We start from the raw sequence: 16941 nt of genomic DNA on the forward strand, positions 1-16941 counted from the left end.
AACGGCACCTGATAGTTACGTATAGAATTGTCTTTTATTGTTACAATCACGGCAAAACAGTTTCATCTCTCTACCACAGTCATCATTACCATCCATCCACTCCTCTCTATTAATTTGTTAAATCAAAGTTTTACTGTCATGTTTATATTAATGTAAGCATTAATACTGTATTTGTTATTATATTCATGTTAAGTGCTAAATCTGCAAATAATCATCAATACACATATCATTTTCTTGGTCTTTGTTATCTTCATGCACTTCATTAATTTTAGAAATTTATGTACTTGGTGTAATTTTTGTCTATATAGGTTAAGATAAAACTAATATACTCTTTTTTGTTTCAACAGAATTCCTCTGTGGGGTGGAGTGCTGATCACCATTGCAGACACCTTCACGTTTTTAGCCCTGGATCGCTATGGCCTACGCAAGCTGGAAGCCTTCTTTGGCTTTCTCATTCTTGTAATGGCTGTTACGTTTGGCTATGAGTATGGGGTTGCCAAGCCAGATCAGCTACAGGTACTGAAAGGCTTGTTTGTCCCTGGCTGTTCCAAGTGTGACATTAGTGCCCTACTCAAGGCAGTAGGCATTGTGGGAGCTGTCATAATGCCTCATAACCTCTACCTACATTCTGCTCTTGTAAAGGTATGATGAGCATTTTTTGGTGCCAAAATATTTTGGTTTCCTTTTATGATTTAATAATAAGACATAGTTTAAAAGTTTCAGATCAAAGTGTAGAAAATATTATAGTTAAATTTTGTAGCGAGTGAACATTTCAGGTACAGTTTGAATTATTCAGTTTCTGCAGTTTTTTTATAATTTATAGGATAAACTTGTTATAGATAATCTGATATTGTAAAGGTTCTCTTTGCATATCACTATATTTAGTTGCTGAGGGATTATGGGTACCTTGCAGGGAAAGAGGTAAGAGAAGGGGAAGTGCTTTGTCTTGGATCTGTCCAGTGGTTAGAGAAATCAACTATACTGATATCAACTTTCATGCTTACTAATTTCTTTGCCTCTTCCTCATCATGGAACAGCTTATTATTCATGCCTGAAAAAAAGTTGCAGCAGATGCTCATATGTAGAAATCTTGTTCACCTTATAAACATTATAGATTGATAGATACAATTACCCTAACATTACTAGTGAGCAATGTAGAAGGTAACATGTACTTGGCATGGACTCCTGCATAATATTGAATGTTGTATATGTTTTGTCTAGGCTTCTTGTTTAGGTGAGTAAATTTTAATTTAGCATGTGCTGCTCAGATGTCAATTGATAATATCCCATTGTCTGTTATATATGCTATTCCTGCTTCATATCTTATTCCAAATTGTTTGTTATAACATTGCAAGCTATCGAGTCTTTGATATTTTAAATGGGTTTACTGTTTAAAAAATTATTTTTCTTTATTGACATAAGACATAACATTATTTACCATAAAATATATTCATATTTCTTTAATCTTTGTAAATATTTTCTCACTACTGTTGTCTTCTTATATATATATCTGTAAGCAAAGGCTGTATACTGAAATTTTTTACTATTGAAATATTTCGCTCCTTTCAGTCTCGAGATGTGGACCGCAAAAAGAAAGATGATGTGAAGGAAGCCAACAGATACTTCTTCATTGAAGCCTGCATTGCTCTCCTGTGTTCGTTTATCATTAATGTATTTGTAGTAGCAGTGTTTGCCAAGGGAATGTATGGAGTCACCAATCAAGAAGTGGTGAGGCCGCAAATTGTCTACACATTATTCTGTTTCTGATGGCAACTTTTTTTTGCTATGAGGTTATCAGGTCAAGGAGTCACAGTTTTATTAGTTCCTGTTTATTAAATTTTATATTGTAGCCATAGTGTTATTTTACTAAGTATACTGTATTACATTCCATTGATAGCATGTATCAGTTTTGCCTGTCACTGTGCTCACAGTTAAAGGATATACTGTAATCATAAATTGGTCAGTTGCACAAATTCTTTGGTAGAGATTGTTAGTTATGATATAAGTATTTTCCACAGTACAGGTATAGGCAAAATGCTTTTCCCTTCAGAAATGAACTGCCATATGTTGGCTGGATTGATCTTATCCTCAGACACCTTTGATGGATCCACATACTTTTTCTTCAATCCATAAAAATTTAGGTTAAAGTTCTCTTTACATTAAAGATAATTATACGTTAAAGAAATCTCATAGTTAAAGCACAGTAGAAACAGGATATTACCTATTTTCCTGTCAAATTAATATTGCTACTGAATTAATGCCCTACTATAATGTCATGTGCTAGCAGATGAATGCCATGTAACCTTTGCCAGAATAACATGGTGCCAGTCACTGACAGAAGTAAGGACGTCATATAATCAAATCAACCATTGTAGATACAAATGGATGTATTTTGTGGACTATCCACATGGGTCACTGATAGTTGTGGGCACAGCTAACCGAAAAGTTAGTTTTGCTAACCGCTTATCCGCTAACTAAAAATTAGCTCCACTCATGCTAAACTGCCTAATGGCCGAGAAAATTAGTGGAAGCTAACGCTAAATGCTAACCACTAACTTTTTCTCATGAATTCAGATTCGGTATTTACTTTTTAAAAAGTACTGAAATTGCTCACTACTTTTACTTAAATACTGAAGTCTGTTATTACTTCACTACAATCTGATAATGATAAGAGATAGATAAGATAAGATTTTCTTCGGATTTTAACCCTGGAGGGTTAGCCACCCAGGATAACCCAAGAATGTCAGTGCGTCAACGAGGACTGTCTAACTTATTTCCATTGGGGTCCTCAATCTTGTCCCCTATGATGCGACCCACACCAGTCAACTAACACCCAGGTACCTATTTGCTGCTAGGTAAACAGGATAACAGGTGTAAGGAAATGTGTCAAAATGTTTCCACCCGCCGGGAATCGAATCCGGGCCCTCCGTGTGTGAAGCGAGAGCTTTAGCCACCAGGCCACCGGGCCTGCCATCTTCATTACATCATCAGTAATTTTTGAAAAGTAAACACCAAGAAAAGTTATTCAAGTACAGAACTCAGGTAGTTTTACTTTGTTACTTTACAACACTGGGAAAGTTACTGTACTTCTAAACTGTCATAACTTGCAATACCCATGAAAATTAGGAAAATATAAAAAAAAGCTATACTGTAGTATTAGTTTAATAAGTGCTTATAACTCATAAATATCTTATAAGATACTCTTCCAGCTGTTTATGGCTGACCAAAATCCTCCTGCCCAGGGTGCGGCGGGACTTTGGCGTCTTGCTGGGGTTCAGCATCTTGATGAGGCTGACAAAGGTGGGGGATTCCACTACATGCAGCGGTAGCATGTTGCAGATGAATAGAGGGTTGAGTGGCCTCTGCTTTAACCACAGCTGCTGCAGATTCCTCAACAACACCCTCAGGCAGAACAGAAACATATCCCTTGTTCATAACGATAAGTGACAACACACCTCGGTGATCGCTGACACTGTAAGACTATAACAGTGCTGCTCAGATGCTGCTGCTGCTGCTGCTGCATTGACAAGTCACATTTACATATAGTCAGCCAGTAGTATGCCTGACTAACTGTTGGAGAAATGCCCACAACAAACAGAAACAAACATGTGCGTCTTGGAAAAGGATGGCTTTCTGACTACCAACAACGTGTGAATTTTTTTTAGCGGACTCTTAAGTTAGCAAAACTTTATTTAGCGGAAGCTAATTTGTTCCACTTATGGTTTCCGAAGTTAGCGGAAACTGTAATCCACTAAACAAAAAGTTAATTCTGCTAATTAGCAGTTTAAGGATTAGCAGAACTGTGCCTACCACTGGTCACTGATAATTATTTTTCCATAAAACTAAACCTTTTGGCATAAATACAGCATACGTTCTATGTTCTAGTTTTCCAAAAAAGACGACAGTTTTATTAAGTATAGTACTAATGCAGAGTCCATAGTATGCACATATTGTTCACTAATCTTTTTCTAGGTTGTACAGTGTAGCACCAAGATGTATAGCTGTGCTTAAATTCACTCCGTATTTTGGATTTATATTTTCAAGAAATATTGCTTTGGATGTCATTGAACTTCATTACCAATAGTTTTTACTTATTTTCAGTATGACAGATGTGTAGCTGCTAACAACACCCATGGTAAAATATTCCCAGTAAGTACATTGAAGGATCAGTTCTTCAAGTCTCACTGTGACGGATGGCATATTCAATTTTGCAGTGCTAAAAAACTTGGTCTTCATTACTGTTCTGGCATTCTCTACTGAGATAAAAAAACAATGCCTCGCTATACCCATTTCTTTGGTAGCTTTTTTTTTTTTGTTTGCAACATCAGTCGTCTCCCATCATAGCAGGGTGACCTGCAAAAGGAGAAATAACAGGTTTTCTTCTTGGTACCTTTCTCTCTCTTGCAAATAAAATTTGACTTCATAGTAACCCCCATTTAGTGACAAGGATGTCTTCCATAGAAATTGGTTGCTGGGCAATTTTTACACTAAGTGGACATCATTTTCCCATAAACACCATTGTTGGAATTGGAGATGCATCCCAGGGAAAAGAATTCCAGTATACATTTCTTATTAAATCCAACTTTTTATGGACTGTAAGTATAAGATATGTCAATCAACATGAAATGAATATGATTACAGAAGTACATGTAGTACAAAATACACTATCATAATTAATAGTATTTAAGATTTATTTTTTTTTTCATTTTTTTGACTTCATACATTTCTTTTTATGTACACCTACCATCCGACTTACAACCGAGTTCGGTTCCGAGAAACCAGCCGTAAGTCGAAATGGTCGTAAGTCGAACTTTACTACTGAATATCAACATCACATTTTTGTAATGACTTTATTTTATTGTTTTACTTTACTTTTTATGCTGTTAGTACTGTATTTTATACTGTAAGGTTTAGGATAAACACTGTGTACAACACAAATAGTTGTTTATTTCCCAGAAATTTGGCAAAAAAAACACGGTCGTAAGTCGAGTGGTCATAAGTCGAGCAGGTCGTAAGTCGGATGGTAGGTGTATATGTTTGGGAAAAAATAATTGAAAATGGTGATTTTTATAATTTTAATAAGTTGGTATCAAGTATTTATTTTGTACTCTATTTTTTGTGCTTGTTTTTATATCAGATGCATTGATTTTTTTTTTATATATAATTATTTGGTGTATGTGGGCTGGCTTGCCTCATATATTTTCATAAAAATCAGTCAAGTAATGTGGAAGTTTGTATTTCTGTCACAATGTTAGTAAGCGTCACTACAAGAAGTTACTAAACGAAGATACATTCGTATTGTTCATGAATGTATCTTTGTTTCCTAAGCAAAATGACACTTATACAGTTTTTTTTTTTTTTAACAAACTGGCCATATCCCACCAAGGCAGGGTAACCTAAATAGAAAAACGAAAGTTTCTCTTTTTAAATTTAGTAATGTATATAGGAGAAGGGGTTACTTGTCCCTTGCTCCCGGCATTTTAGCCGCCTCTTACAACACGCATGACTTTTAGAGGAAGAATTCTGTTCCACTTCTCCATGGAGATAGGAGATAGACAAGACCAAGAACTAGTAAGAAAATAGAAGAAAACCCTCTTTGGGTTTTTCTTTCTTTTTTGGTCACCATGCCTCAGTGGGAAAAAGCCAACATGTTAAAAAAAAAATGTATATATATATATATGCTTGTGCATGCATGTATAGTGTGATCTAAGTGTAAGTAGAAGTAGCAAGATGTACCTGAAACCTTGCATGTTTCTTCTGTCTTTCAACAAACTGGCTATATCCCACTGAGGCAGGGTGGCCCATAAAGAAAACTGAAAGTTTCTCCTTTTAAATTTAGTAATGTATACAGGGGAAGGGGTTACTAGCCCCTTGCTCCTGTCTACCAACCCACTACTACTTATGACTTTAACAGAATATCTTCATGTATAAGATCTCTTCATTAATTGTGTAGACTGGTTCATCATGACAGCAAAGTAGGTGGGACCTTGACACTTCTACAAATAACTGCAATATTTTTGTTTGCATTAATTTTCAACTGGAATCACATTTTAATTTTATAATGGGGCTCTATGGAAAAAAAATAAATTTAATTCAAGAGTACTTTTCTGAAACATCCTCTTCCATATAAGATAAACTTAGCTCAATGAGACTCAAATGTATTATTCTCTGCATTTTATTCACCATAACTTGTAGTTTAAATGGGACAGGTTTATGACGGATGAGCTAAACCATAGAATTGATGACGGAAAAAAGGTGGGTGATGCATTGAGGTATCTGTGGAGACAACGTTATCCATGGAGGCAAAGAAGGGAATGTATGAGAATATAGTGGTACCAACACTTATATGGGTGTGAAGCACTAAAAGTATTATTCAAGAGGGCTAAGGAGGGTTTGTTGAGGTGGTTTGGTCATTTAGAGAGGATGAAGCAAAATAGGATGACTTTGAGGATGTATGAATATGTAGTGGAGGGAAGGAGGGGTAGAGGTTGTCCTAGGAAAGGATGGAGGGAGGGGGTAAAAGAGGTTTTGTGTGCAAGGGACTTGGACATAGAGCAGGACTGTGTGAGTGTTTTAGGGGTGAGTGGAGATGTATGGTTTTTGGGATTTGATGAGTTGTTGGAGAGTGAGCCAGGTAATATTTTGTGAAGGGATACAGGAAAACAGGTTAGCTGGACTTGAGCCCTGGAGGTGGGAAGTACAGTGCTTGCACTTTAAAGGAGGAGTTTTGGGATATTTGCTGTTTAGAGTGACATCTGGACTGTCTTATCTGCATGCCTCTGCAAAGACAGTGACAGTGTGAATGATGGTGAAAGTGTTTCTTTTTTGGGGGGTAACCCTTCCTCAGTTGGAGACAGCCAGCAAGTTTAAAAAAAATAAGAAAAATCTAGCTACCCAATGAAGCTGAAGATAATTTTTTATAGCCTCAAGAGAGCATTCTACAATCTAAAACATGTTTATTACTTACAATTTCATCAGATTCCACCTGTTTTCTTACTTGATAGTCACCAAAAAAAATTGAAGTCTAGCATTTTTTTGAGTGAAGCATATCTTGTGATTTTTTAGTTAAAATTTTTTGTTATACATGTACTTTATTTCCAGTACATTTTGTATGTTTTAAATCTACCTAATTATGTTACAGGAAAATAATGATCCAGTAGTTGCTGATATCTATAAGGCTGGGGTGTTCCTTGGGTGCACATTCGGGGCAGCATGTATGTATATCTGGGCTGTAGGAATTTTGGCTGCTGGTCAGAGCTCAACCATGACTGGAACATATGTTGGACAGTTTGCAATGGAGGTAAGAAGTCTAGTTCTTCAAATGTGGAATTTTATTTAATTAAATTTGTTATATCCAAGGTTATCTTTAATTTGCATGTTCCCATTGCATAGTGTGAAGAAGGTGTTGGATGAGTGGGTTAGAGCATCCAGCAGGCATGTGTGAATGTGTGTGAGCATGTTTGAGTGTGTGTGATCAGAGTGAAGACAAGTAGTATTTGGGTTGTGATGTGCTGTATGACCTGAAGGAACTTGGGTGAATTGGTTAGCCAGACTTGAGTTTTGGGGGTTGGGTGGGGAGTATATTACCTGCACTCTGAAGGAGACAAATGGCTTTTGGGACTTGAGCTGTTGGAGTGTGAGCAAGGTAATATTTTGTGATATTGGCCAAATCAGATTTTGGTAGCTTTTTTGGCCAAAATTCTATCTTGGATTTCGGCCGGCAACTCGGAAATTGGCCGTATTGGACGCATCCGCCCGCCATGTGCGTGAGTCAGTCTGGCCGTCTCTCTTGGTGAGTGAGCAACACTCCGCGCATTCATCCAAACATTTCTTTATAATCCATTGTTTTTTGTGGTTGTTTATTGAGTGCAACTGCAAAATAAGCCACCATGGACCCAAAGTTCCTAGTGCCAGCCCTTTGGTAAAGGGCTGAAAGAGAGGGGAGAATTTGCTTTCTTCAATAATTCTACAATATGTATGATACTAAAGCAGCAGGAGTCGATAAAGGTAAAGTGCCAACCAGCGATAAAGTGTAGCATTAACAGTGTAGCAAGTAAGTTAAGCAATTAAGTGATAGAAAAAGGACATTAACTAACTCCTCCAATGTTGTTGGAGGTTTATAGGGCCACTGACAACATATACTGCTCTTCTTATCTTCCACCACCCTAAACCTCTGCCAGCATCTCAATAACCACTTTATTTTTTTACATTCTCCACAATAACCACTTTATTTTTTTATGTTCTCTATTATGTTTTTATACAATATTTCTTATTTATAAATTACGTACGTACATTGTTTCATTGTGACTAGTGGTGTAACTAGTGGTGTTTCAGTGTGACTAGTAGTGTGTTTAGTGGTGGTGGCAACTGCTGTCACTGCTGCCACCACCACCATCACCACTACTATACGGCTTATGGTGTCAGTGGCCCTGATAAACCTAACAACAACAACAACATCACCACGACTAGTCACATACGTAATGACATATTTTATTCGTTCTAGAGTATATATCATATTTCTATGTTATTAATATTGTTTATGTCATATTAGATGAATTGTGACAGATAAATAAGCCATTGAATTGATATTAACGCCAACAAGAATTTTCAGTAAAGGTAAAAGTGATGTTAAATGTCCATTTATCCATTTCATTAGTCATTTTATTTAGTTCTCATTGCTTTATGTATGTAAAACTATAGTTAATCTTTAAAATATGTATTTTTTTGTTAATATTTTTAGGTGTCTGGAATGGATTAATTGTATTTACATTAGTTCTTATAGTAAATATTATTTTGGTTTTCGGCCTTTTCAGATTTAGGCCGACCTTCTGAAACGGATTATGGCCAATAACCGAGGGTCCTCTGTAATATAATAATAATAATTTAATGGGAATTACATGTATTATTGTACCAGTTTGGAATACGAGATTTTTAGCTGTATGCAAATGTTAGATATACACTAAACCTTTTCCAAAAATTTCTCCTGTGTTATCAAAGATAATTTGAATATTCTCTCTCTCTCTCTCATAGGGCTTCCTGAACCTCCGGTGGAAACGCTGGCAACGAGTTCTTCTCACACGTACTATTGCCATTACTCCAACTTTCTTTATTGCATTTTATCAGGTGATTATTACAGCCCAGCATATTTGATATATAACAGTATGTTTCCTAGGTAGTAGGTTGGTAGACAGCAACCGCCCAGGGAGGTACTACCGTCCTGCCAAGTGAGTGTAAAACGAAAGCCTGTAATTGTTTTACATGATGATAGGATTGCTGGTGTCCATTTTTCTGTCTCATAAACATGCAAGATTTCAGGTACGTCTTGCTACTTCTACTTACACTTAGGTCACACTACACATACATATACAAGGATATATATACACACCCCTCTGGGTTTTCTTTCTAGTTCTTGTCCTTGTTTATTTCCTCTTACCTCCATGGGGTAGTGGAACAGAATTCTTCCTCTGTAAGCCATGCGTGTTGTAAGAGGCGACTAAAATGCCAGGAGCAAGGGGCTAGTAACCCCTTCTCCTGTATATACATATTACTAAATGTACAAGGAGAAACTTTTGTTTTTCCTTTTGGGCCACCCCACCTAGGTGGGATACAGCTGGTGTGTTGAAAGAAAGAACATTATGTTTATGTGAATTATTACTTTTAGAAAGTTTACTTAATGTTTGGTGCTATTTATTTTTGTAAATCTCCTATAATTTCCTATATAGAATACCTTAAAGTACTACGTAATTTTTACAGTTTTGTTTACAATGTCAATGAAAGGTTATAAGGGAGTAGGAGGATTTTTACCTAAGTGTGGGAATTGATTGGGCATTTTGGAGTGAATACCAAATGCAGTTCATCTTTCAATCACTATTGAATTGTAAATGTAACAAGAATGACTTTGCAACTAGGTAACTGGTTTGTTATTGAAAAATAAAGGTTGTGCTTAATGTGTTTGCAGAACATCACCGACCTTACTGGGATGAACGACCTTCTGAATGCTGTTATGTCACTTCAGCTGCCCTTCGCTCTCATACCAACTCTGACATTTACCTCATCACAACGTATCATGGGAGATTTTAAAAATGGATTGTATGTTGTTTTATTTCTGCTTGCTGTTTTATGTCTAAGGAAAATCACTTGGAATGGCTCATGTCATTTTGTGTTTTTTCTTTTGTTCTTTTTTAATGTTCATATACTGTTTTAGCTTATAAACAATAGTAGTTCTTATTTAATGCTCAAATACTGTTTTAGCTAATAAACAATAGTTGTGCTATAACAAATTTATTATTGTTTCAGTGAAATGCAAGTTGATGTAAATTTTTTATTTCAGATTCACCAATATTATAGCTTCCCTCTTGTCACTGGTAGTGATCGGTATTAATATATGGTTCGTGATAGATTTCTTGGGCACAATTCTCAATGGGCAATGGTGGGCTTACCTTCTGGTGTGTGTGTGCGCGATCCTTTACTTTAGTCTCATCGTCTACCTGACGTTGTTCCTCGTGGTAGCATTTGGTTTTCACTTCTGTTGCAGCTTACCGGTAAGTACCAGAGGCAGTGTTCATTGTTTTTTATGGTGGTTGATATTGAATTAACATGAGATTCAAAGATTTTTGAGGTTGTAGGTTTAACCATTTGTGATTTTCTGTTTGTAGTTACAGGAACAGAGCAGTGCTAATATAATAAGAATTGTGGAGGATTTCATTAGGACTACTGGCCCATGCTAGGGAGGTCTTTCTCAGACCCAAAACATTTTACTCTTGGTGTCCAATCTTTGGATGTTTATTTTTTTAATTATTTTTTTATAATTTGTGAAGCTATGGATTTTAGTATATATCCTCTTCCCATGTTTTTTCTAATATATAATTTTTGTCTTTGTGTTTTCTTTGTTGGTGTTAAAATCATTATCTTAACTTTGTCTATTTTTAAAATGCTTAATGTCCTCATGTATGATTATCATGTTTTCTCTTTAAATCTGATTTATCTATGAAGAAATTTTCAGTGTTTCAAGATTTTTTTTGTAAGTGATCTCCATAAGCTCTTGGTACTGTATTGTATCCTGTCTATGGATTTTTTTTTTTGTTATCTTTGTGATTTTTGGGTGTGGTAACTATACTACAGCTGCACATTTTAATATTGGACAAAAGTATGTTATGAATAGAATTTTTTTTTAACCACATTGGCCATTTCCTACCACAGTGGCATAACCCAAAGAAGAAACCATATTCACTGTTCTTTCATTATCTGTCTTGCAAGAAGTATGCAGATTCCATCACAGTTCAAATGACGCTCCCTCCTGTGTCTAGAATATTGTCTCACTTGCTGTAATCTATATTCTTCATGAGGTCTGATTTTTGTTTTCTTCTGTTTCCATTACATGACACTGTATCTGCTCACGATAAAGTTTATCGTTTGTATCACCATGTTACACCCATCTCATCTGCAGACATGTTCCTTTAGATATTTATTTACTCTGGTGAATAATTATGTAAAATAAAATTATTATTGGGGTGAGTACCATAATTTAATACCAAAACAATGTCCAAAAATCAATGTCCAAATATATGCAGTACAGTAATCATTAATAATTTAAAATAAAATTTTGATTACATGACATTTGATAGAACAGAGGTGAGAAGATGGGAGATATTTTTGAAAGAAAGAGAAAAGTTGTTTATTAAATAGCATGGTAATCTGTAGTGCTAGAGGCTGAGTAGAACTTACTGAAGTAAGTGGCTGCTTATGCATGTGCTGCTCATGAAGATGTAAAGGCATCGACTTCATGTTTTTATTGATTTAAAGACCCTTTTGGGTTTAGCACTTACTTTGATTATACTAGGTAAAAGGACCTGGACAGTGTGTATTATGGATATGTTTCTCTTGCCAAGAGCTTCATGAAGTCAATACCCAGACTCTTCAGGAGGTTTATCAAGTCAGTATCCAAGTTCTTCAGGAACTTGATTAAGTTCTTGGAGGCAAAACACAACAGTAATATGTCTCATTGATTATTCTTTCTCTCATTAGCTGCTCTTATCTCATTAGTTGCTCTTGCTCTCATTAGTTACTTTTATCTCATTAGTTGCTCTCATCTCATTAGTTGCTCTTGCTCTCATTAGTTGCTCTTGTTAGTTGCTCTTATCTCAATTGAAAGTATGGTAACTTGGGCTTCATAGCTCTGATCTCCAACACCTGCTCTCTTTCTCCATTGTTTGAATACCACATTTCTTTTCTGGTATGTATTGCCTCATATAATGGTCAGTGTAGTTTTATATTATACTGCAGGTGGTCACATTAGAATTTAAATGAGAGAAAAAGGTAAGAATGATGTAAACTAATGTATGTGATTCACAGATCAGTTATTTGTACAAGATTTTTTAACCCTTTGACTGTTTTGGTTGTACAGTGGACCCCCGGTTAACGACATTTTTTCACTCCAGAAGTATGTTCAGGTGCCAGTACTTACTGAATTTGTTCCCATAAGAAATATTGTGAAGTAGATTAGTCCATTTCAGACCCCCAAACATACACGTACAAACGCACTTACATAAATACACTTACATAATTGGTCGCATTCGGAGGTAATCGTTATGCGGGGTCCACTGTATATATGTATACGTCTTACGAGCCAGTGTTTTGGATGTGCGGTGGACCCTCGACTAACGCTATTAATCCGTTCCTGAGAGCTCATCGTTAGTCAAAATTATCGTTAGTCAAGTTAATTTTCCCCATAAGAAATAATGGAAATCAAATTAATCCGTGTAGGACACCCCAAAGTATGAAAAAAAAAAATTGTTTTTACCACATGAAATATTAATTTTAATACACACAAACTGAAGAAGATATGCACAGTTACATGACACTTTCCTTTATTGAAGATCTGGTGATGATTGATGGGATGGGAGGAGGAGAGAGTGTTGATGGTCTTAGTGTTTAGAAGGGGAATCCCCTTCCATTAGGACTTGAGGTGTCAAGTCCTTTTACGGGGTTACTTCCCTTCCCTTTAAATCTCTCAAACCAACCTTTGCTGGCCTTAAATTCACTCACATCACCACTAGTTGCTGGCATTTTTTTAATTAAATTGTCATGCAACTTCCTAGCCTTTTCACATATGATCGCTTGAGAGATGCTATCTCCTGCTATCTGTTTTTCGTTTATCCACACCAATAACGGTCTCTCAACATCTTCGAGTACTTGCGATCTCAGTTTCGAAAACATAGTTGCACCTTTGGCAAGAACAGCTTCCTTGATTGCCGTTTTCTTGGCCACAATAGTAGCGATGGTTGATTGGGGTTTTGTGTACAACCTGGCCAGCTCGGAGACACGCACTCCACTTTCATACTTAGCAATGATCTCTTTCTTCATATCCACAGTAATTCTCACCCTTTTTGCTGTAGAGTTGGCACTAGAAGCTTTCTTGGGGCCCATGGTGACTTATTTTGCAGGTGCAATCACTAAAAAGGCTGTGATAATATGAAATGTTCCGATTGTATGACTAGAAGCGACCGCGGTGGCTGGCTGGCTTGTAAACACTGGCCAGAAGTGGACGCGTCTCAGATGGAACGATAGTGTTGGTCGAGTTTTTTAGCGCTAGTCGAGGCAAAAATTTTGTGTTAAAATGTATCGCTAGTCGGATTTATTGTTAATCGATGCCATCGTTGGTCGAGGGTCCACTGTATATATACTCAATAATTCTAGCGGCTTCAAATCAAGCAGGAGAAAGCTGGTAGGCCCACATGTGAGAGAATGGGTCTGTGTGGTCAGTGTGCACCACATAAAAAAATCCTGCAGCACGCAGTGCATAATGAGAAAAAAAAATGAACGTTTTTTTGGATTAAAATGCCGACTTTGAGGTGTATTTTCGTATAGTATTTATCATTGTATTCTTGTTTTCATGGTCTCACTTGATGAAATGGAAAACATGTTGTAGAAATATAGATGATTTTGATTAGTTTCACGATGAAAACGACCTTGAAATTGAGCTCAAAGTAGTGGAAATCTTCGATTTTTAACAATGTTCAAGAGTAAGCAAATCACACCACACGTCCAATACACGTCAACTGGGGAGTCTAATATTCTTTCACTAGTGCACTGATATTATTTATACCATTTTTACAATAATGCAGTAGTCTGCATAACAGTAAATTTTGTATTTTTTGTATGAATAAAAAATCAAAATATAATGCAATAGTAATGTAAGAGGGGCCTAGAGACGTGATTAATGAACAGAGGCTATGTTATTTTAGTGCCAAGAATGTCTACATTGTTTATTTTAGACCCTATTTTGAAATTGGCATCTTTTTTTAATTTGCATGAAATTGGCCAAATTGCCAATTTCTGACCACTTTATTGGGTAGTTCAAATTGGTAAATGGGCAGTTTCTTATATTCAGTTGATAGAAAAAATGGAGTTCTAAAGAAATAGCTATGAGTTTGGTCAACTGGAACAACAGAATTGGGCAAAAACAGGGCTCAAAGTCGGCGAAATCGCCGATGCGTATATGTCGCTGAGACCGCTAACTTTGCGGGAGCGTAATTTTGTGAGTTTTCGACCAAATTTCATACTTTTGGTGTCATTACCATCGGGAAAAGATTCTCTGTCATTTCATAAGAAAAAATAATTTTGTTTTTTCCAAAAATTTGGCAACATAGAATGACAGTTTCAGAAAGGGGCTTGCGACAGCCAAAGGGTTAAGCGTTTCCTAATACGTACTTCTTAAAGCATGAAGAATAAATACTGTCAATAAATTTATTTCTCTACTCTATACAATGTATGATTTCCAGTGGATAATATTAGGTACAGTATATCAGACAAAACTGCAGTGCAAGTTTTTCCCATGTGAAAAATTTTGATAGGAAAGTTAGCAACAGGCATTTAAAAAAAATATGAAGAAAAATAATAATGAATGCAGAACAAGTTAGTTGACATGTGGAGTTCAGATAAGAAAAATGGTCAGACATAATGAGAGTTTTCTTAGGAAGTAATGGTATAATATACTGATATGATGGAAAAAGACTCACAGATGCAGTAAGAAACATTTGTCAAGTGACTTGATAAAGCCCTCGTAAAGGATTGCATTATTCCACACTTGTCTCCCTTTTTCTAAATGTTTCCTTCTTTGGGTTACCCTACCTTGACAGGATATTGTTGATGTGGCAAAACATAGAGAGTATATTATCATACTGTTCTAAATATTAATGTATTAAAGGTTGGGGGATCTGAGTGTTTGCTGCATCCTTTGTATGAGCACATTGTCACATCCAGTATTGCTTGTGTCCACCATGACGGCTTCAATAATTAACTTATGGCACCTGAGAAAAGCATTGTTTTTCAGATACTAGCCTTTGTAAATTGACATAATAATGTAAATATTGTTTCTTTACTGGGCACCAAGTTCAGCTGTGTGGTCCCTCTTCTGAGGAACCACACAACTGATTGGAGCACCTCAACAGTGTTGTTCCAGTCACTGGTGAATTCATTGCTATCTTTCTTTTTGCATGTAATTTCAGTGATGTGTGTCTAATTTGCCTCTTTGGAAAATACTTTCTAAATTATTTCAATATTATTTTTGATGCAGCAGTTCTCTAAAATTATTTTCATTCAAGTAATCATTACTCGGTGGCATATAAATTTTAGATTTTTTAATATTAATCAATATTGAAATATTGAACAACATCAATAGACAATGCTGAAAATCTTTGGGCTGCTCTTATATAAATGCTTTGGATTGCTTGGCCTGTACTTAATATATTCTATATCTGTTGGATTTCTAATTCTAATTTATATTTAAATGTTCTCAAAATCTCACTGTTGTTTCAAGCTTTCTGGACTCATGGACATGGATGATATTAGTCCTACCTTGCAACCAAGCTTCGAAGGGTATGTCTTTGTTCCTAAGCTTACTTTGTGTATGCTAGTTTTGTTTAACATGAAGTACTGTAGTTTGATGACTTAAAATCTTCTGCATGATAATAAAAACTAATTCATATTCAGTAATTTAGATTTGCATTTGCTTAATCCTTTGACTGTTTTGGTCGTATATATACATCTTACGAGCCACCGTTTTTGACGTATATATACTCATAAAGTCTAACAGCTTCAAATTAAGCAGGAGAAAGCTGGTAGGCCCACATGTGAGAGAATGGGTCTGTGTGATAAGTGTGCACCATATAAAAAAAATCCTGCAGCATGCAGTGCATAATGAGAAAAAAAAACTCCTACCGTTATGCCTACTTTGTGGTCTATTTTCGTATAGTATTTATGGTTGTATTCTCGTTTTCTTGGTCTCATTTGATAGAATGGAAGACATATTATAGAAATAGAGGTGATTTTGATTGGTTTTATTATGAAAAGAACCTTGAAATGGAGCTCAAAGTAGGGGAAATGTTTGATTTTTGCGAATGTTCAAAAGTAAACAAATGATGTCATTTTCCAATAAATGTCCAGGTAGCCATTCTAATATGCAGTCATGAATGGGTTGACATTATTTATACAATTATTACAATATTGCAGTAGTCTGCATAACAGTAAATCTTCTATTTTTTGTTTGAATAAAAATTCAAAATAGAAAGCAAGAGTAATATCAGAGGGGCCTAGAGACATGACTGATGAACAAAAGTAATTTTATTTTAGAGCCAGGAATGTCTGCATTGTTCATTCTGGACCCTATTTTGAAATTGTCATATTTTTAAATTTTCATGAAATCGGCCAAATTGCAAATTTCTGACCATGTTATTGGGTAGTTGAAATTGGCAAATGGGCAGTTTCTTATATTCAGTCGACAGAAAAAATGGAGTTCTAAAGAAACAATGGAATTAGCCGAAAATAGGGCTCAAAGTGGGCAAAATTGCCAATTCGTAAATATCGCCGAGGTCGCTAACTTCGCGAGAGTGTAATTCCGTCAGTTTTCCATCAAATTTCATTCTTTTGGTGTTATTACAATTG

The 16941-nt window shown here is 35.9% G+C and overlaps 1 protein-coding gene across 2 annotated transcripts in view; it reads left to right on the forward strand.

Moving 5' to 3' along the window:
• Window positions 1-347: 347 nt before the first annotated feature.
• Window positions 348-16941, forward strand: part of Mvl (solute carrier family member malvolio) — a gene marked incomplete at its 5' end in the record, with an annotated part of 33489 nt that continues 16895 nt past the window's right edge. Inside the window, 7 exon segments of one of the 2 annotated variants that reach the window (XM_070091568.1) lie at window positions 348-642; window positions 1570-1728; window positions 4102-4149; window positions 7142-7300; window positions 9031-9123; window positions 9959-10089; window positions 10331-10541. In XM_070091568.1, coding sequence (XP_069947669.1) covers window positions 348-642; window positions 1570-1728; window positions 4102-4149; window positions 7142-7300; window positions 9031-9123; window positions 9959-10089; window positions 10331-10541 — 1096 coding nt within the window. 2 annotated transcript variants of the gene reach the window in all.

Source organism: Cherax quadricarinatus, chromosome 36 (assembly GCF_038502225.1).
Source record: "Cherax quadricarinatus isolate ZL_2023a chromosome 36, ASM3850222v1, whole genome shotgun sequence".
Classification (NCBI taxonomy): domain Eukaryota; kingdom Metazoa; phylum Arthropoda; class Malacostraca; order Decapoda; family Parastacidae; genus Cherax; species Cherax quadricarinatus.